General features: G+C 40.2%; 1 protein-coding gene across 1 annotated transcript in view; it reads left to right on the top strand.

The window, feature by feature from the left end:
• Window positions 1–22,133, top strand: part of DGKQ (diacylglycerol kinase theta) — a 176,487-nt gene extending 154,354 nt beyond the window's left edge. Inside the window, exons 19-23 of the mRNA XM_084627882.1 lie at window positions 1,004–1,104; window positions 8,147–8,293; window positions 9,503–9,614; window positions 12,157–12,309; window positions 13,622–22,133. Coding sequence (XP_084484008.1) covers window positions 1,004–1,104; window positions 8,147–8,293; window positions 9,503–9,614; window positions 12,157–12,309; window positions 13,622–13,720 — 612 coding nt within the window. The 3' untranslated portion in view covers window positions 13,721–22,133. The remainder of the gene's footprint in view (window positions 1–1,003; window positions 1,105–8,146; window positions 8,294–9,502; window positions 9,615–12,156; window positions 12,310–13,621) is intronic.
• The last annotated feature ends 526 nt before the right edge of the window (window positions 22,134–22,659 follow it).

Here is a 22,659-nt window from a genome sequence, read left to right as displayed (position 1 = left end):
TAGCAGATGATTACCAAAAAATAGAGATTCTGTCTTTGCAGTTCAGTTGCTGGAACACCCCAGGCTCAGTACGTGGCTTGTAACTTTATTAGCCACTCAGGGATTTTTAAGCAGAATCAGGCTGTGAAGTCATTGTGGTTAGCTTACCACTCTGGTCACAATAGTGCGTTGCAAGGGTAGATTTGTCCTGGCCGTCTAAATTGTCTAAAGATGGAAGGCAGAGAGAGAGAGAGTGTGTGGGTATGTGCCAGGAGGAAAAATGCTGTGGTTGAAACTGACACACTGGGGAGGATTTAATAATAGAAACATGAGGTTCACACCAAAGGAGTTGCTCAGGACACAGATGTGAAAATGTTGGTGTTCTCTGGTTCCATCTTCTGGTCTGGTGTGTTTAGAACATCTTTCAGGATAAAGAAACAAAGGCTTCATGATGTGACAGCCGTGATGGTGATACTGTTTAATGCTTCCTTCCGCACATACACAATTTGCCAAGTTCTCCCCTATAGTGACACCATGAAGGGAAATATGAAAAAAACGAATGTCTTTAGAAATTGGTTTAATCTGGGACAACGAACAGTACAATTTCTCGGTCATAGTCATATGGTTATTAAATGGTAGCACTAGGTCGAGCGAAGGTTGTTTAGGTGCATTTCCATGCTTTACCTTGTTTGGGTTTCTTTTAAATGTAACCTTATTAATTGCAGATTTCCTGGGTTTGGAATGCTTGGTTTAGGAATAATTACTATATCCCTGCAGTGTTTTTCACCCAGAAGTTACTGATAAATACTCTCAACCATATTTTCATTTTAATGTTGTGTTTTGTACTGGGGCTATCTATGAGAGAAAATGTACTCCTTAATTGCTTTGTGTGCAGTGACTTGAAAAATCGGCAAATGTCAATTTCACTGAAAATTTTCAGTACCAATATGGGACCCTCTGATGTGGTACATCTGAGTCTCAGTGGTATACCACAGTATAATGCTATTTTTGTTTTGTTTTTCAGATTGTACAAATGAACAACTATTGTGGCCTTGGAATTGATGCAGAATTGACCTTGGGCTTTCACCATGCTCGAGAAGAAGAACCAGGCAAATTTAATAGCAGGTAATCTCAGGAAAAATCTTTGTGAACTGAATGTTCATAGTACCACATATGCAGAGTCTACGTCTGATATAACAACTCTACAGGCGTTCACAAATAGTGGTGCGTGACGTAGTGTACAAACCACACACATCAGGAAAGAGTTAATGGCCTGCTTTTTTGGGCAGGTGAAACAGCCCTGCCTGAAGCAAGTATGAGGCTTTGAGGGAAGTGCTAAAAAGGGAGAGTCCAGCTCTGGTAGACCCTGGCAGGAGGCAGAGCAGATCTGCAGCTTTCACTGCAGGAGAGCAGGCTGCCTGAGGCCAGGAACCAAGAAAGCCAGCAGACTGTCAGTCTCCCCATGGAAGGGTTGGCCTGGCAGGAGCCGGTTGCCTTCTTTGGCTGCCAGCAACTGACTTAGGCTTGCATGAGCCCTGGCGGGGTGGGAAGTGTGCACTTTTCTGGGACTCTGCAGAGCGCGGCAGGGCTGACGAGTGTGGTAAGGATTGAGCCCAGCAGGGACAGAAGAATTTACATTTCTTTGTTTGTTTTGGACTTGGCGAGCCCCAGCAGGGGTGGAACTTTTACAGGATCTAGTCACCTCAACCGGGAAGGCGCCAGAGGCTGCGGGGATCAGTTGGAGACCTTGAGGACAGAGGCAGAACCACTGCCCCACCCCCATAAGGGGGCATGCAGGGAGGGTACTCGGTCACATGGTGCTTCCAAAAATGGAAAACAAAACATCAGGTTACAGTCAGATCCATGTGATAAGAGTGCTAGTTTGCCAGATTTTTACAGACAATAGCATGCTAGAGGCAATCAAAAGTACAATGTTTGGGAAGCACTTGGTCATGGTTTCGAAATTTACTTCTTTTCCAATAGCTTTTATATTAAAATCAATGATCCAGGATATATGACAGCTGGCGGCATTAGTAGAAGTATGTACAGTAATATAAAGCAGGGAAAAATCCACATTACAAATTTTCAGTGTCCAGAATTTTCTTTGTACAACTTTGTACTGGAGTGTGTGTGTGTATTTATGACCTCCCATGGAACATATTGTTTTATGTATACATATATATAAAAAACACAATCTGTTTTATTTATTTATTACAGTCTGTTTCATGGGAGGTCATAAACACAAAAAACAAACAAAAACCCCACAAAACCCTCTTCTAAGAACACCAAGAAAAAGAAATAACCTCTGTATGTAATTAGTCAATTCAGCAATTCTTCAACATCACTTTCAGTAAGCGCAATCCACCACTGTTTTATATCCATCTTTGATTGTGCTTGAAAGATCCTTTGATTTGTCTTTATGATACCAGCACAAACAGTCATACTCATGGATTAAATAAACCCTAATTATTTATATTCAGAAATACTGCAACCAGTTATCAATACTGTAAAACATTATCCAGTCCTCTCCCCATTACAGTTTGATATCAGTATTCTCAAGCAGTATATTTTTCTCAAGAGTTAAGATAATGAAAATCTACTGTTCGTGCTCTCATACATTACAAAGTACATGGGAAAAATAGCACTTAACACTGTATGTACTGCGTACGAGTAATACATTCAAGAACTATATTACTTACAAAAAAAAAATTAAATCTTCTCCAACCCTCTGGATTGAGAACAGAAAATAACAAGCATTGACTATAAAGTATAACTAGAACAGTGCACAGAGAAAATAATTTTAGCCTTGTTTGTGTAATTAATACAATGTAAAGTTACACAGACACATGTATATAGATAGTTCATACAAAACCAACTACATTAAAAGAACAGCAAGGTTGCAAAGTGAAGTACTCAAAAGTCAGGAAATGATGCAACCTTAACTTTTTTCTTTGTACGTAAGCAGTACAATACTAGATGACAGTATTTTTTCCACAGGATCCCTGTCTCAATGAGTGCAGAAGATGAACAATACTCTGTGAAGGGAGGCAGTGGTTCAATTTGTCTTACATGAGTTATTGTGTATGTGTGTGAATATGTTGTTCACTATATCGGTGGGGGGTGAGGGGGCCTCAAGGGTAGAGAAGAAAGGGAAATTCCTCCTAATGGTTGATACAAGACAAACTTGAATTATCATCTTAAATAAACTTTACATGTTGTATGTACCATGCTGTACTTACTGCTTGGTTAAGTTTGTTGCTGAATGTTTCTTCTCATTAAAGTTAATTGATAAATTTAGGTATACCAATCCAACTTCTTAAAATGAAACCTTAAATCAGTCAAAAAAACCACTGCATACATATACTTTGCACAGATGTATTCTGGTGAGGATTTTGCACTATTTTGTATTCAGAAATGAAATATCTATGATACTCGTATCTGGAGTTTAAAATATGTGCACAGCTTCCCAGGGCATTTTAATTTTGGCATTATGCGTTCGATACAGAGCCATATGATAAAGTAAATCTGGGCCAAAGTATCAGATGAGAAAGCTCTAGTTTGAAAATCCAAAATGCTTTTAGCTACTATTGAATAAGTGTGTGATCCCACAACAGACCGCTATTCAGGAAAGCATCTCTATTCAGGACAACATTAAGTGCATGCCTAAAATGAAACATGGATTTACACGCTGGCCTGAATCAAGGCATTAGACTTGAAAATACTCTGAAGCGTTTGTATGTCTATGGAGTGTCCATGCAGAGCACTCTATTTTGCGTGCTTTCTCTTCTATTGTCCTTCCTAATACAGTGTTGCATTCTGTTTGGAATTGGGGTCTTGGTCTTACTTCCCAGTCCAGGTAAAATATAGTGCTTGGTTTTGGGGTAGGGTTTAAGTATCTTCTCACAGAATTTTAAAGCTTTTTTTGTGCCTCACAAGCATTATGCATATATTAATGCCTCACAAGCATTATGCATATATTAATGCTTTAATTTTTAAGGTCAGGCTTGACAAAGCCCTGGCTGGGATGATTTAATTGGGTATGGGTCCTGCTTTTGAGCAGGGGGTTGGACTAGATGACCTCCTGAGGTCCCTTCCAACCCTGATATTCTATGATTCTATGATTAACTTACACTTGAGGTTGTTTTGAAAGGTCAAACTCATAAGTAAAGGAGCAAGCCTGATGTCTTACATGTCATACGTTTCTCTTTGATGTTTAATGGTAGATATTTTTAGTCATATTTGGTGTGGCTACTTGTACAGATGGTCTTTAAGAACTTGACTGTTGCACTTAAGTTTGCTTGCTTATATGCAGTAATACATTTTGAACATTTTTCTTTTTTTTTTTGGAAAATCATGTTTGTGTTTTGCGTGGCATGGAGTATTGCAGTAGCTTTCTAGTGACTTATAATTGGTCAGCAGAGTTTATAATGTAGGGAGTATAATCATAATGACATTCTAAATAGCTTTTGTGTACCTTGAGACTGTTTTTCCTCCTCATATAGCTAAAAGCACATAGCAGTTCATGTGCAATGTTCTAAGGAAAGACAGGAATAGGCTCCAAGTGTTTTTGCTGTAGGCATACTGAATTAATATTTGGAGCAGCTGCTAATGTCTCGTTTATTTATTTGCTTTAGATGAAATGTAGCCACATGCACATTTACAATTCCGTCTCTTCTGGTGATTTTTATCATGCTGCACCAAATTACAAATGTCTAGTAATGGGTGACACTATAGGAGCTTCTAGTGTCGTGTTTAAGAGTTGTACATGAGAGGAAAAAGGACAGATTCCCAAACAGAATGAGATTCGTGTGTAAACAGAATGAGATTGGCCGGTTCTTTGGAGATCTGTTTGGAAAACTGATTTTCGTTCCCACAAAAATCTATTTTTGTCCCCAGAAATGTCAGATGTGTTTGCAAAACAAAATTTTGAAGAAAAAAAATCATCTCATGTCAACTGAAATGTCCTTTAGATTTTGTTTTTCTATTTTAATTGGTTTTTATGTTAAAATACATTTCAAAATGAAAAGTCCCTTTGAAATGAAAAATTGAAACTTTCATTCCAAAAATGTCCTGTTTTAACATCTTCAAAAATGTGGTTGAAATAGATACGTTTCAATGAAAAATTTGGATTTTGTTGAAATGGCATTTTCTGACGGAAAACTGAGTTGTGATCTTCTCCACTCAGCAGAAGTACTTCATTATTGCTGCCTTTCAGACATAAATAGATTTGTCACAAATCACCTTAAGATTGTTGTTAATGGGTATATAATGACTAATCAAGGATTTGATAAAGCCAAAATTAATTTGTTTTATACGCCTGCCTATAAGCGCAGCTGCCAATGCTAATTGTAATTGTTTGTTTCTAGTATGTGTAATACACTCCCCAGGGAGCCGTGAACTATAAGCCATTGTGTTGCCTTTCCAAAGGAGAACTTTGCCTTGGCTTAAACTATGACACACCAGTTTTGGTAGCCTCACCAGTCAACTCCCTGAGACTCTGCCAGTCTTAACCTTGCCTTGCAGGTTACATCTGGTGCTCCCGAGGTCCCCAGAGACGTCTCTGCAATATCCAGTCCCTCTCATTGGCAATCACAGAATTTATTAAGTCTGCTGTCTCCAAAGAGACAGAGCGTACAACTGCCTGTTGGCTCCCTGAGGATATGCTCTTTACCTTTATGCACAGCATGGGGATGGTTTTATAGTAAAACAAGTTTATTAATAAAGAGCATAGATTTAAGTGGCACTAAGAGAAAGAAAAAGAGACAGGTGTGGGTACAAATAAAACAAAAGTAAAAACATGCTTTCTAGTGTCTACAACTTAACAGTTCACAGTCCTGGTCTCAGGCAATTTCTCACCTACAGTCAGTTCCCAGAGTCTTCGACCCAGATTGCTGAAGGATCCACCTTTCACAGATTCCAAGAGCTCTGGCCTCTTTTGTTCCTTAAGTGATGTATACATAAGGGCTTCTATCCCCTTCTTTTTATAGTCTAGTAAACCTTCGAAATGTGTATCCCCAGATAAGTTCTTCTCCCCTGCTGTGTGTTTCTTCCTGGTCACTTCCCAGCCCCCCAGTTGATTTGTATGTCAGTGTAACTTTCATTGCTCAGTTTACTTTGCAGACACAGGCAAACGAACGTTCCTTTGTCAAGAGCAAACTTGTTTATCTACTCTTCCCCCAAAGCATATTTTAGGAAAGTATTCCCAGCATGCGCACGCAACTCTTTACATGCCACCCGTAGATATATCACACAGTGATAGTAGTGACCCACATGATACCAGTTTTTACATGATACTTAACAAGACACGGTGTTTGGCTAAATATTCTGACTGAGATGTGCAGAGTGTGTCCTTTAACAGTTGGCATAAAGGGGCTTTGGGGTCACAGACTTATTACGGCAGTCACCATGGTAACAAGCTAAGGACTTAAATGCGAAGGAGGTTATCAACGACTCAATTATTGATCGAGCTTCCATGTTCATGAACTGTAAGTCCCTGCACCTGGTCTGTCACCTTGGACCACTTTTTAAAAAAGTGGTGGTTGTGGTCACCGCCACGTCAAGGTGCAGTTGTTCTGTTTACTGATCCTGAGGTACATGCTGCTCGGATGTGGTTGCTCTGCTCCTGCCTGTATCTGGGAGGCAAAACTGACATTCTGGTCCTCTCTCTAGAGAACCGAAATGTGTGAGGAGGAGTATTAAGGTGGTGGCATAACAGCCCTGGTGCTCCCTGGTGAAGGGACTTTTGACAGGGCCCCATGGAATTGTGCTGCAGAATCCAGCTTTTGTTTTAAAATGCAATGTTTCTAGCCCTCCTTCTTGTGACGAGAACCTGGAAAATGTGAACTGATGCACGAGGTCTTCCTGAGTCCGCAGGAAGCACGACGTAACTCTCAGGTGTTACCTGCTTAGTTCACCAGGGCCCCGCTGGACACAGCTATTCCATGGCATTTTTTCCTAGAAAGCTTCAGGGGGAGGGATTTACCCGCTGAGACAGCCAGATGTCTCAGGCTTTATTTTCTGTGTATGAGTCCTATGGAGTGTGCCTATGGGGGTGCTTACAGTTCATCTCTCCCAGCTACAGTATTAAAACACAACTTCGCCCTTACTGCATTTACCAAGCCACCTTTAAGCCTTCTCTAGACTAGGGGAAAGTATTTCCTCTGTGATATTTGCATGGCATGGTAAATCTGTTAAAAATTCCTAAACAAATAAATAGTTAGCTAATATGGAGGGTGGGGAGGTGGGTTACATGTTTTAATTAAGTGCTATTTAAAATATGTTAGCACACCCTACCCAGCTAATGTTTTTAAAGATGCTGTCTGACCGAGGAGCTGATGTAATCCCTGCTAACATAGTGTGGTTCTTTGCACCTATTTAGTGACTAGAGTACCACAGGGGTTTGTCTACTACTACTGTCTTCAAGCTAGTGGATCTGATCCTTTAGTTCAAACAGTGGAGGCTCATGCGTTTAGATCTAGAGATGCCTGCAGATGACTTATCCATAGCTGTCATTTTACTAACCTGATTTTAAACAGCACTTAATTAAAATGTATTTGCTAAAATAACATTTAAAAATATTGTAAACAAGGCATTAACCTTGTCCTCAGTTTTTTTCGCTGTAAAATTGGAACACTTGCAAGTAGCTACATCACAGAATTGTTGGGGGTTATCAGTATAATAAGTATTTAGAAATTTTTCTCACTTCAGCTTGGGCAGTTTATATTTTCAAATGACTTATTTAGCGCTCTGTTTATCCAGACTCTTGATGGTTTATGGGCACAGTGCCAATTTTAATTATTCCGTGTTTTCACACTCAGTTTTCAAAGTAGTAGATTTTGATTAAAATAAAATTATTTTCAAGCAGAAAGCCTTCTGAAAGGCAGTTCTGAATATTTACTTGTATATGTTTCCATGTGTTCTATGCCTAATTCCTAAATTATCTTTCTGTCTATTCATTAAAATCTATATGAAGTAACAGTTTATCACCTGAAATAGCTTGATTTGTTGATTAAAACAAGAAGACTTAAGTGTGATTTTAGTTAAAGGAAACTTTAAATTAACGTGTTCCAAAATTAGAAGAAAAGTGTTAGCTTAAATGAGCATGATTAAAACAGTGCCACAGTATAGTGTCAAACCTTGCAGTGACAGAGTGCTATTCTGTTCATAGGTTTCACAACAAAGGAGTATATGTAAAAGTTGGACTGCAGAGGATAAGTCACACCAGAAATCTTCACAGAGATATAAAACTTAAAGTGGACCAGCATGAAGTTGAGTTACCAAGTATCGAGGGACTCATTTTCATTAATATCCCCAGGTAAAACTGTGAGAAATGAGTCTGTGTCGGTACACATGAAACACCCTGTTGTACTCACCAAAATCTCTGTGGTCAATGGAACTAGATGAAAGGGGTTTTCTTTACTTTTTTTGGCTGGGATTTTCAAAGGTGCGTAAGGCAGCTAGCTGCTCAACTGGTATGAGATTCAGACAGATAACTCGCTTCAGTTCTTCTGAAAGTCCTGGCCTGAGTTCATAGAAACTAACCCTTGTTTTTATAGTGCAATGAGAACCACTTTGCTATCTCTACTCCTATTTCATAACATTTGTTTCTAGTAACTTTTACCAACTCCCGCACATTGCATGCAGGCTTTCTTTTTGTTTGCACAAATAGTGTACTAGTTACTGAAATGTGTGCCACAGTATTTAACTGTGGCAACTATCTTAAAAGGCTCTATTAATTAGGGTTCTCTGTTAAGAGAAGTTAATTGGCTGTACTTTTTGTTCTAATTTAGGTCATGGCTTCAAGAGTTAGAGATTTTCTTTCTTTTTAAATCTATTTTTTTTTATTCCTGAGAGAACTAGAAAAGGAAAAAAATCATATCCACTGTTGAGCAGTAGCTGTGTATTGGAGATGCAAACATACTATTCTTACTGGAAATTCAAGCCTTTTCTAGGAAGTAAAATTATATTAATTTCCCACTGGCATCAGGATTTCAGGGGAATGATTTTGATTTGCTTAATTCTACAAAGCTATTTGAAGCCTAAATGTAATAATTTGATAGAGCAGTTTCTCAGTATTTAGCTTCCCTTCAACATATCATGTCTTCCGAAAGAAAAAACATATTGACATTACCAAAAACTCTGGTAACCTTCTGAGTAGTAATCATAAAAGTTAAGACTTCACAGGTTTAATCTGTGGTTTCCAGCAACCCAAAATGACATGAGGCTGTTTCCCTCTTATCCACTTTTCTCAGCTGAAAACCTACTTAGCCCTCCCCCACTGCTTTCACCTCTTCCCCCTTCCCTCCCCCACAGCAGTGTTATCAAGAGGTTACCAAATTTTAGGAAAGCAAATGCCGTGTTTTGTAAAGTGGAAAAGGAGAAATCCCTAACCCCACTCAAGGAGAATCTGTGGAAGAGCAGAATGGCTTCCTAAATTGTTAACCGATCAGATATTTGGATACTGCTTGAGTCTTGACAGATTCCGACATACTCTCAGCGGCCACGCTTGTGTGCTATGTTCCAGTTGGGGGTCTGGAGCTGATCTCTGGGGATCTGACCATGATAATCGATTTGAGAAACCAAGAATCGATGATGGCTTACTGGAAGTTGTGGGGGTGACTGGAGTTGTGCACATGGTAAGTTAGTGCTGAGCCTGCTTTTTGTTTGTTTGGGGGTACTGAGCAAGCGAAAACAGTGACTCCTCATTTAACCCATGTTAAGCATCTCTGTGAATTTGCCCTGTGGTAAATATTTTGCTCAAAACACCTTCAAAAAATAATTTTAGGTTGTAAAATGAAGCACTTAAAAGTCAGAACACAAATGCCAAGAATTGTAAGAATACAAAATATATTAGTCAAGTTAGATTACAAAAGTAGTTGGCTGTTATGCTGTGGGGCAGTGGCTGTGATAGCCATTGGAGAGTGGGCTTAGACAGCTTTTGAAGCCTGCTCTGGAAATTCTTGTTCAGGTGCCCAAATTCAGCAATATATAGAAGGAAGCTGGAGCTGGATGGTAAAAAGTTTTAGAGGCATTGAGGGGTCTGCTGTACCACTTGTTCAAGTAAATGGAAATACTCCCAGTGATTTCAGAGGGCTTTGAATCAAGCCCTGAAAGACGTCCGTATAAAGAATGGGACTGTTTAATTTAGAGAGATGTTAGCTGCACAAAACAATGAGAGATATAGATTAGGGCAGTCGGGTGCTTTTGTTTTCACTCTTTCAAAATAGAAGTGGACGGTGAATGAAATTTCAAAGGCTGATAACTTAAAAAATGAAGTTAGAATAGGTAGAGATGGCTTCATTTTTTGCTTCCTTGGTTGCTTTATTAGGCTGTGGATCATTGGTACTACATATATTGTTGCAGCTTACCAATTTGAAACTCATTTATTGGAGGTTTGCTTTTACATCCCCTTTCAACTTGTAAACTTATTCCACAATGTTCATAAGCTTCTCAATAAAATTATAAGGAGAAAAATGATAAAAGGAATTACTAACATAATACATTAAATAACCTGCGGCATTTAAGGTTATAAGGTGGATAGAAAGCTGGCTAGATTGTCGGGCTCAACAGGTAGTGATCAGTGGCTCCATGTCTAGCTGGCAGCCGGTATCAAGTGGAGTGCCCCAAGGGTCGGTCCTGGGGCTGGTTTTGTTCAGTATCTTCATTAATGATCTGGAGGCTGGCGTGGCTTGCACCCTCAGCAAGTTTGCAGATGACACTAAACTGGGAGGAGAGGTAGATACGCTGGAGGGTAGGGATAGGATACAGAGGGCCCTAGACAAATTGGAGGATTGGGCCAAAATAAATCTGATGAGGTTCAACAAGGACAAGTGCAGAGTCCTGCACTTAGGACGGAAGAATCCCATGCACCGCTACAGACTGGGGACCGAACGGCTAGGCAGCAGTTCTGCAGAAAAGGACCTAGGGGGTTACAGTGGACGAGAAGCTGGATATGAGTCAACAGTGTGCCCTTGTTGCCAAGGCGGCCAATGGCATTTTGGGATGTATAAGTAGGGGCATTGCCAGCAGATTGAGGGACGTGATCGTTCCCCTCTATTCGACATTGGTGAGGCCTTATCTAGAGTACTGTGTCCAGTTTTGGGCCCACACTACACGAAGGATGTGGAAAAATTGGAAAGCGTCCAGTGGAGGGCAACAAAAATGATTAGGGGACTGGAACACATGACTTATGAGGAGAGGCTGAGGGAACTGTGATATTTTAGTCTGTGGAAGAGAAGAATGAGGGGGGATTTGATAGCTGCCTTCAACTACCTGAAAGGGGGTTCCAAAGAGGATGGATCTAGACTGTTCTTAGTGGTAGTAGATGACAGAACGAGGAGTAATGGTGTCAAATTGCAGTGGGGGAGGTTTAGGTTGGATATTAGGAAAACCTTTTTCACTAGGAGGGTGGTGAAGCACTGGAATACTTTATCTAGGGAGGTGGTGGAATCTCCTTCCTTAGAGGTTTTTAAGGTCAGGCTTGACAAAGCCCTGGCTGGGATGATTTATTTGGAGATTGGTCCTGCTTTGAGCAGGGGGTTGGACTAGATGACCTCCTGAGGTCCCTTCCAACCCTGATATTCTATGATTCTATGATTTATTACCTTAAGATAGCAAAATCCTATGATGGCAGAGCACTTAGCACTAGACTTTATTTGAATTTATTATAATATAGTTGATTCTGTATATGATTTTTAAAATTCTTTATTTTTAACTAATTTAAAATCTCATTATTTTCTATGGGTTTTTAGGTGTCTTTTGAGACAAAAATATTTTTGAACAAATCCTAATAAATGTGGTAGGCTGAGGATAACAATTACTTGGACTCCTTTATAAATGTAGACCCCAATCCTACAAATAAGTTGGCAGCAGCAGGGAGTCCCTTTGACTTCAGTGGCGCTCAGATGAAGTTGAGGTCCATTGGCTTGGAGCCACCTTCTGGATCAGGGCCTTACTGCAGCATAGGGTTAATGCAGGTGTTACTTTTGAAAATTTCAGGTCATAATTTTGGAATCTTCTAGGGGGTAGAAACCTCAGACAGGAAGAGGCCAGGATGTACTCCAGTGCTGCAAAAGTCTTAAGCATGATATGCACCTGTCCTTGCTTTTATAAGGCTTATTTGTACCAATAAATACCAGAGAGTTTTAGAAAATAATGGCAGTTCTGATATTCTGATAGGGTCAAGTACAAGGCGGTCTGCGATCAGGGATTCGCATAGCCCAAGGATCTTACTTTCGTGTTACGCTTCTGAAACCAATACCTGTTCAAGTAGATGGAGAGCCCTGGATCCAGCCACCAGGCCAGATTATCATTTCTGTTGCAGGACCAAAGGTAAGCTTGCCTTGGCAGTTTGCCTTTTTGCATTAGAAAAATGTAAATGGTTGTCGTTAAAGTTTTCTCCTGTTTGTTTTTGTTCCTTAGTCTGTCATGCCATTTGTTTGACTCATCTCCTACTATTTGTCTGGCTCCTCATCCTCTTAGTGCATTTCTTTTTTAAGGTACTAATCAACATAATGTGATCACTGTTGGATGAATATACGTTATGGAATCTACGCCATGAAATTCAAAGAAGTTCACATATATTAGTTAAAGGGCCTGTCTGCACCAGCGAAACTACAGTATTGAGAGATCAAGTTTAAGAAAACAGTCCCCTGGGTGTTTGGTAATGTGGCTTAGCCTCGCATGAGACAGCAGGGAGCCATGTTCTAATTACATTGTTTGCGTTGCAGCAGATCAGGGTTATTCAGACAATTCAGGAACATGGTGTATGAGGGACAGTGCATTCCCTGTTCAGTGGTCAAGGAATCCATGGACAGAATTTAGGTAGCAAGAAAGTGGAGAAATGAGACATATGAGCAATGGGAGGGGAAGGAGAGGAGCGGCTGGGGGGTTGTGAGTAAAGTGTCCCCCATCCAAGGAATTAAAGTTTCTGCTGACAGTGCAGCAGCCAAATGATTCGTTTGCACTGTCAGTGCATTTGATAACTCTCACACACACAAGTTCCTGCCACAGAAGTTCGTTGAATGACCCCTTTAAGAACGACTGCAGAAATCTGTTGCTATAGAAAGAGTTACAGAAATCTCATTGAATGCCAAGCTTTTGTCGTGGGGAAAAAAAAGAGGCGTTTGCAGAATGTGCCTTTATTATTTGAAAAGTACTTGCAGCTACACAGAGCTCTTCTTCAGATAAAAAAGAGCCCTGTGTAGCTCAAAAGCTTGTCTCTTTCACCAACAGAAGTTGCTTCAATAAAAGATATTCCCTCACCCGCCTTGCCTCTTTCAAAGTATTAACCTTTTTTGTAAAGAGGATTAGTGTTTAAAAACTCTTCCCTTCTTGCACGAGAGAGAGAGATACACATTTTGTAATTTGGAGTCGCTCTACAGAAACTGCTCTGAAATGCACAAAGTAAGCAAATCAAAAATTAGGCTTTTCTTGACTCTGTTAGTCGTCTTGGGTGATATAATTATAAGAGGTTAAAAAAGACAAGTGAGAGTTAAGTTAGTAGTATCTTTATTAAATTGCTTTTCTGTTGCAGCATTAATGTATATTTTATTCATTCCTAAGCATACCTTTCTTAAATTTGCTTGAATAAAGAGATGTTTTGTTGCTTTCGTTTATCGTCTCTACAAATGTTTTATTGAAGGTCCACATGTTGAAAAAATCCAAACAGAAGCCAAAAAAACCTGGAAGCTTGAAAGAGACAAGAACGGATAGTGTCTCAGTCACTGAAGTGGGACGTTAAATGGAGCGGACCTTTCCAGAACAGAAGCGGCAGAACTGCTGTCGATGAAAGGAGCCTGCACTGTACAGCTGGGTGCTGGGGTTTGGTAAAGAAGGGGTCCTAATGAGCCTGCCCTTTATTCCATTGTAATAGTACTGTGTTCTGCTTGTTTTGTTAAATGATTGTGCCTCATTAGGTGGCTGATGCACACCTACTTGTATACCACTAATTTCATTCGAAATGTTTGCCTGTGGTAGCCTTCCCTAAAGTACTGCCCAGTACCAATAGATAACACAGATCTACCCTATGGAGCTCTTCACACTTGGTTTTGCAGAATTTTCATTTTGTTAAGAAATTTCTTGCCTTTTTCTTACATAATCTTCCATCGAGAAATCATCACAAGGTTCTGTTAAAGTAGCCCTGAACAACAGTCTTCCAAAAAACAGAAGAGTAGTGGTTGCATCTCTTTGCTGTTGTACTGTGACCTTCCTGGGTAAGGCCAAAGAACACAATTTGAGGCGTTGCAGTTTGAGATCATGTTACTCGAGATGAATGACTGTCGTGATAATGATCCCAACATGAAGAGTGCCGTGTGCAGAGGAGAAAACCTGTGCTGAAACGCTCAAGTCAAAATGGCTAAGACAGGATAGTTTCAACATGGTTTACTAGGATAAAGTAAATGGGGACAAAAATCTGCTTTAAACAGTTATGAAATGGTCTAGCCTCTTTCAGACATCAAACACTGTGGAAGGGCTGGTAAAGTTCAGCAGCTATCTCTTGACTAAATGGGGGCAAAGTTTGCCTCAGTAATATATGTAGATGACAGACTTCCTGGGCTCTTATTTTTCTCCCCCGCTGCGTGTTCTACCTTTGGTGACTCCGTACACCTCCACAGGTCCTCATTGGTCTTGTTTCAAATTCAATTTCTAAAAAAAAAATGCCCTATGTGTAAATGTATTGTGACTATGACTTTCCATACGAGCTCCAGAGACTTGAAGAATGGGTACTAATTCTGGTAAAAAGCTGCTGAAAACGACTGTTTCATTGATTATCAGTTCACTAAGGCTGTTTCTCTACAAGGGGTGTGATTCCCCTCCTATGCTAGCTCGATGAAAGCTAGCGTGAGTGTATGTAGTAGTGGAGGCATGGCTGAACTTCACCACGTACAAACCAGCCTGAAATCGGCAGGCATGTGCTTGGCACAGCTAAGCCGTGCCTCTGCTGCCTGTGCTACCATGGCTACACTACTATTTATATCTGCACTGGCTCTCATTGGGCTACCGTGAGATGTATTCGCAAGCAGCGGATTCACACCCCTGGCTTGTAGTGTAGACATAGCCTACGATACGTGAACATAGAGGCAGGCTAACATTAAATGGAAATACACAATAATTTAATTCCTTGAGTTTTCTTATGATGCATAGTGTGTGTTCAATAAGACTGTACGTCTGGCAATATGTACGTCGTTGCTGTAAAAAATGCTGTGACTTCAGATGACTGAGTATTTAGCAATAAAGTAACAAAAGGCCTATTTTCCAGTATACTTCTGAAAACAGCCTTCCTGCAACTGTTTAGCCATGGTTCTTTCTTGCAGGCTGCCAGTGTAGCTTAGCATTTGGGGCATGGAGAAGGGGTGTAGGCCCAGATTCTCAAAGCTATTTAGGCACCTAACTCACATTGATTTCAGTGAAAGTGGAGCCTGAATACATTTGAGGATCTGGGCCATAGTGACTGTACTGTAATCTAGCTGGACCAGTGTGTGTTGTAAGCCCAGGTTAGGGCATGCCAATCCTCCCAGAAAGGTGATCTGACTGCTTGCCCACCTGCTGAAGACTGATGGGTCAGGATGTTTGAGAATACTGCCCAGCCCCAGGGCTAATGTGCTGAAGATCTGGTAGAACACTACATCTGTTGTCAACAGCCATTCCCGCATGGGCCTTTCTAAACACCCCTTCTCTTTGCTTCACTCTCAGCTCACCATGGTTCTCTGGTGAGCTAAGTCAGGTGGAAATGAATGGGCTTGAACAGCAGTGTGGAAAGATGCAGAACAATTGTGGTGGAAGGAATTTGTACAGTTCTACCCCACACAGGGAAAGGTGACTAATATCTTTCAGCATTGTGTACGGTAAGTCCTTGACCAATGGAACTGCTCCCAGCTATGTCCTCATGAACCTGAGTCCTATTAGCAGGCGACAAGGCACACTTACCCTTGGCTGTAGAAAGAACTGATGAAATACATTACAGCCACCTCTGCTCGGGGGGCAACAAATTAGAAAAAAACGGTGACCGTACTGGTAGCATGGCTCAATCACTCAAGCAGAGGCTCTGAAAAGACTCTTACTGTTGCTGCTTGTGGAATGGACCTTTGAAGCCATGTCCCACGTGAGGGCTACCTCCAGAATGGCATTCTGTAGACTGTGAAATGTGCAAAAGCCCAGCCTTTGTTTAGCAAGCAATTGATGCCAGTGTTCTTGCCAGCCATCTCCTTTTCACGGTCTCCTCAGCGAGTGGTTGCAAGTCAACGCCCGCAGCAGTTGTTTTCTACCAGTGTTATAGACACCTTCTAGTCATGCTTCAGACGTGGCTAAGGCATGGCAGCAGCTTTGATAATCCGCTTATTGCCACGGACAGAGCTGAAACTTCAGTGCAAATGCGGTTTGATTGAACAACAGTTTCTACCATCCGTCATCAAGAGATGCTTTTTACTCACTTATGGGACAGCTGCTCCTTTTCCCCACGTGTTCTGACCTTAAGAGTGCTACAGGACTCCATCCCCTCTTATTCAGCATCAGAACAAGATTTCTGTTGAGAGTGAGATATCTGCATGCTGATGGTGCAGATATTTCATGTGCATCTTTCCTCTTCTAACACAGCATCAGCTCCACTTCGGCACTTGGAAATTGGTACGTGCATGAAAAGCAAGCGGCTTGAGCTCAGCTTCAGTGTGGGTACTTCTGCTGATAGTGGGAGGAGGAAAGCATTGTATTTCAAGCTCTCTGCTCTCTCAGGGTGAAGTCAACAGACTAAGGAAATACATCACTGCTCATGGGTACCCAAGGCACAACAGTGGCCAGGAATGCTGCTTTTAGCTTCTTTTAAGTAGTTGAGAGATCAGTTCTGTTCTCTTTGATGCAGCCTAGCTATGGACATGAATGTTTTTGTCATCTGCAGATGCAAATACCTGAGTTGACTGCAAAGACCATGCAGAAACAGAAACCTCTCTCCTCCACGGGCCACACCAGAGAGCCTGTCTCACCAGTGCGCCATTCCTACACTGGCTCCAATTGATACTCTGGATCTGTTTCATGCTGCTAGTCCTGACTTTCACAGATCATAATGTGCTAAGTCCTGTCTCACTCCCCCGCTGCCCCATTGCAGTGGCTGTTATCTGAAATAGTGTGGTTTACAATCCCAAAGGTGAAACTCTTTGCACAGCATATTTTAAGTGGAAGACGTTTTGGCTGTGGAATTTCCTGCCATCTGATTGTTATAAATGCCAGACTCTTCCCACACTTAGAGCACAGTGCAAGATCCATCTCTTTGTGCATACCTCCCATAGTCTGGTGCAATAGTGCTTTCCTGGCAGGCAGCCACCAGAGAGGACACTGATAGGGATTGTGTGTTAATAGAAGAAGTGATGGAAGCTTCTGGTCCTTGCTCATGCAGAAATGAAGTCTGATGTATGTGGTATCTAGACAGTTTGGTGATTGGCACGTTGGAAATGAAAATAGATACTTTTTTTAAAGCTTAATGTCTCTTTGTCTGATTCTGAAATATCTTCTGTATGTTTTCAACACACAACAGATTTTTGGGCAAGTGGAATGGAAAACTGAATATACACAGAATAAGCAAACCAATTTAAAAACAGAGAAGAATTCTCTGGAGTAACCATTTTTAAGCTGTTTCAATTTCAGGTATTAAAAAGGCTAAGATGCTTAGGGAATTGTAGAGCTGTAGTTTTGTTTTCATCAAACTTACACCTGCTGTGTGTGGGGATAGGGTTAATCATGTACAGTCTTTGCATTCATATTAATTACTTGGAGGCTTCCCTGCAGAAAGGTGGCATTGCTTATAAGTTACGTTAAACATGTGTAACAGCTGATAATTAGGTTTTATGTAAATCCAGTGAGATAATGCAATATAATTACATTTTGATGTTTTAATGCATGGTTCATACCATTATCAGCTCTTAGTGGAGAATGTTGTAAAATGTGATAATTATATAAACTTACGGTGGTTCCCCAGCCAATGCTTAAAATAGCATTAACAAATTTGAAGCTAGAGTGGTTTAGAAAACGTGGTGCAGAGAGCTCAGAAATGATATTGGGAGTGAGGTGAAATCCTGGTGTGGCTGGGTCATGCTTGTGGGTGGTCCTTGTGGGCTCATAGGGAGACATACACTGTGCTGTCCCAAGCACAGGCTTGATCCTTTGTCGAGGCCCCTCTCTGATGACCTCCTCTGCAAGCCTCGGGGCATACTTGTATTGCCTGTCCTGCTTCCCACTTGGAAAGTTGCATTTGGCCTCTACCTCCTGGCTTTCCAGCTCTTGTCAGTAGGGGAGGAGAAGGGGGTCGCTAAAAGTGCTATTCAATATCTCAAATTTCCAACCCAGGTAAAATGCATGTTTAAGGTATACAGTCATAGATAAGTATGTTATCGAATAGTACAGGGGAAGGATAAAATGTCCGCTCTGAGTTTTAGCCATAACTTCACAATTTCTGGCTTTTATGGTTGTAATTTATTCCCTCAACATTATTCCAACACTTATGGTCTGGTTTAGAGTAGTATAAGCTTCTACTTAGTGATGCTTAATCTAAATTGATCTTTGTGAACGGTCAGTGACTTATTTTGCCAAAAAATGACCACGTCGTCTGGGCGAATTGAATATCTGGTCACAGTATATCCTCGTGTGGATTTAGCTGGGTGACTACGTTCTGACATCATTTGCTTCCGATCCTTATTGATAACACATGAGTGGTCTGATTGTCATTGGACAATGTGTTGAGCTCCTTCTTGCTGGTCCGTGAGATACACTGTGTCATTAAGATTCCCAACACTTTCCTCATGGATCTAAGGAACCTGCATTTTTCAACAAGATTCACTGGTTATAAAATCCAGCAATGAGATTAGAATTCAGCATTGGCATATATTTTAGCTTTACCTCTGTATATCTTCCTGTAGATTTAAATCAGGCCCTGGATATTAAACTAAACCACAACCCTTCATGTGTAATACATTTAATAAAAAACTAGGAAAATCTTTTAGTAGTAACTCTTACGGATATTTACTCATTAATCCTTCATATCCTATACAAGCTTATTGTGTAAGTGGCATTTTTATCTACTCAGTCCAGACCCTAACTATTGGATGAATGTTTGAATGGTGGATGTGTTTATGCATATATGTGTTTTACCCAGTCGCCCACCTATTGTTGTGTGAGTAGAGTCATTGCTAAACATTGCCTAATGTAAAACAAAATTAAACCATTGTAGCAAATGTATACACCTGGGGTAAATTGTTGAAAATGGTAAGGTTTAACAACGATAAAGCTATAGCCGTGCAAATGCTTTAAAACGTACCATAGTGTTGCCTGATGCTTTGTGTATTTTGTGCAGCCTGTTTATCATTCAGCTGTATATTTTTTTGAAAAGTGCAGTATGACGACCTGGAAATAGAAATTTTTTCAGTCTACAACACAGGCTGCTTTCACACCGCCACCACAATGACTGTGTGCCTCTGCCATACTCTGTGGGTGCCTCCTTCATGTCCTTTGTTCTCAGCCCTTCTGCTGAAACTGATGACTAATTAGTGCCAATTCTGATGGTGCTGTTTGATCTGAATGACTGTTCACTAGCAGCGGGTATGAGACCACCCACTCATTTCCACTTACATCCTTCAACAGCCATGAAATGCAAAGATCTTCAGTTACTACTGAACTGGCTCAGATTCCTATTGGGAACTTTGGCTCATTTTCAAACATAGATCCCATATTGTGTGTGTTTCCATTATTTTACACACATTTTGCATTTAACAAGTAAATGTGGAACAGACATTGTTTAGTGTATGGCAGAACTGCCTTTTTGTGTTTGTAGTGTAAATAAGGAAAACCTTTTTGCAGACTTAAAATGCACTTTCAGGTTAAAATACAAAGAAGTCTGTAGAATGCCATTTAAAATGCTAGTTATTCTTGTAATTGTACCATTCCCTAGCATCCATGTCACTGAAATTATTGTACTGTCTTTTAATGCCCCGTTAGGGAAGGAGAGGAGATTGTAACATTTTTGCAATACATATTTATATCTATCTGACTGAAAGTTCATTTAAACTTTAAACCATTATAAATTGGCTATGGCCATTATAAACTATGAATTAGTTTAATAGACTCATTTTTATAATGCATGAGATTATTTATTATGTTAACAGCTAGTTAATTTGACACACAGGGTGTGTGATAAGAAGTCCAACTGAAAGGCCTTCACTTCTTTGACCTCTCTGTGCTTTGGCACTGACCAATGTAAAGGCATTACATGGAATGCAATGGTTTAAACACAACTTATTAAAAATTGTTTCTAAATGTCTGATTAGACCAGCAGTTTCGATGTTTACAGATTGGTGACTATTGATTGTATGCACCCTGGTTCGCTTTTGACACAGTGCACTGGTTTATATTTTGGAAGCGTTCTTTCTACTTCCCATGCCCATGAGTGGAATCGTTGCCTTTTGAGTTTGGGCTCTTAAGTAACTCTTCGGAAATATGTAAGTGTGGATTTTCACTTTTCTGCTATGAACTGATAGAACCGACTTTGTGCTGATAAAAGTATTAGATTGAACATTTCTTCCTAAAGGACAAGTTTATTTTTGATAATGTAGAAGATGGTTTTATAAACAATTAAGTAGTGTTGAAAAAGTTGGTATGAGCTCTTGAAACAAGTGTATTATCATGATTTAAAAATCTATTTCAAAGCAGATAAGCATTTTTTCTTTATAGAGCAGTGAAATGATATTTTCACTACCCTTAGTTCTGTTCTATGTTTAGCTTATCTATTAAGAGGAAACTTATTCTCAGAAGATGTGGCTTAATTTATCTTCAATTTATGCTGTATTGTGCTAATCGCCTTGACCTTTTACGCTTCTCTTGTAGCAATTCACAATATAAACACCTGTTTAAGAGGCTTAACTTTCCATCTATGAATTCCTACAGATGAAAGGACAAAATTGTGACAATTCTAATTATTACCCTGTCTGCCTAAAGTGAATGTGCCATGCAGCCATCCTTTGCTTCCAAAGGCAGCTGTCGCTTGGGCCAAGTGTACACCAGTAAGGGACACAGAATCCTATGTCAGGCAAATGTTGCTCTCGCAATTGCTCTCCTCCCTTTATGCTTTTAAATTTGCCAAATAGGGAGTAGCAAGAGGTGCCAAAGAAATTAGTGAGTAAGTATTAAAAGTGAGCAAATATAGGTGCTTGGAAAATCTAAACCTAACTCCTTTAAAGCAAAATCCTGTGAGGTCTGTGTCATAGAAGTAGTTGGCTCATTTCAGCTTTTCAAAAGTGCTAAGAGAAAAATTTTAATTGGAAATGGCTGAGACACAAACAGTAAGATACCTCGGTGAAGTTGTAGATTGAGATTGGGGGGTGGTGGAGGGATCTGATATCTTGATATCAAAATCAGAGAAGCACAAATTCTTTGGTTAGCCATAGAAAAGTTTGATTATCCTCCTGTACGCAAAAGTTCCATTATGTGGTAAATTATCATTAGCTGAAAAATTGTGGTGTTTTCCATTTCCAAGTGGTCCAAGCAGCTGATTTCATTGGACTAGCTCTTTAACAAGTTTTTAAAAACAAGGTACTTCATGATGTCTTATGGCATTTCTTGTGAATGTTGTAACGTGTTGGGCCATGTGGATTACACCGACAAGCTAAGCTAAACTGACCATTCGGCTAGTGTGAAGTGCTTATTCTCTGTTCTTCTGCCTGATGATTCTTAGAAACAATTTGTAGAAAGTGTAGCCATTAATGAGGTTGAATTCTATTTCTGTGTTGTGTGCCTCAAACTAATAAAGCATATCACACATGTTTACTTGTGGTTTGATCTTAAAAAAGATGGTTTTCATGGTATAACTAGTTTCTAGTTTTCTGCCTTGCAGACCACTGTGCTGGTAATCTGTCTCTATGAATTAATGTTCCTAAAATGTAGTAACTAAAAAATAAAAAGAGGTGGACTTTTTTCTTTTATATTTAAACATCAGTTTGTCCTCAGATTATGTTCTTAGAATAATTCTGTATATATTTTGCGATATGGTTTTGTGTGTAATTTTGACTGTACATTTTGCACTGATTGAAATTATGTATTCTAAGTATAATTTGTGAGTACCAGAGATCTATAACTAGAATTTATGTCTGTGACAAATATAATTGGTAATTTCTGTTACAGCCTGGATGTGTCTGTGTGTGGTGGTTAAAAATTTCTTGTTACAAATGGTGAAATGTGTTTCTGCAAAGAGCAAACAAACTTGCTTTGTTTCACTCATTCTCCAGACACTGCTTGAATGAGCATTTTACAGTTCAAGTGTCCAAGAATACCTAGTGTTCAACATAACACAAGAATGGCCATAGAGGGTCAGGCCAATGGTCCATCTAGCCTAGTGTCCTGTCTGCCAACAGGGGTCAGTGCCAGGTGCTTCAGGGGAAATGAACAGAACAGGCAATCATTGAGCGATCCATCCCTGTTGTTCACTCTCAGCTTCTGGCAGTCAGAGGCTAGGGGCACCCAGAGGATGGGGTTGCATCCCTGAGCATCTTGGCTAATAGCCATCGATGGACCTGTCCTCCATTAACTTACCTAATGTGCCATCGTTATGGCTACTGTTTTCTGATGCTGCACTATTGGCTTCTTTCCTGAATTTCTGTGGTGACACCTACATACTGCTGTGGTGGGTGCCATAAAAATAATTGCTCT

The sequence above is a fragment of the Lepidochelys olivacea genome (assembly GCF_965140295.1).
Source record: "Lepidochelys olivacea isolate rLepOli2 genome assembly, chromosome: 5".
NCBI lineage: Eukaryota > Metazoa > Chordata > Testudines > Cheloniidae > Lepidochelys > Lepidochelys olivacea.
This window is presented reverse-complemented; position numbering and strand designations above follow the sequence as displayed.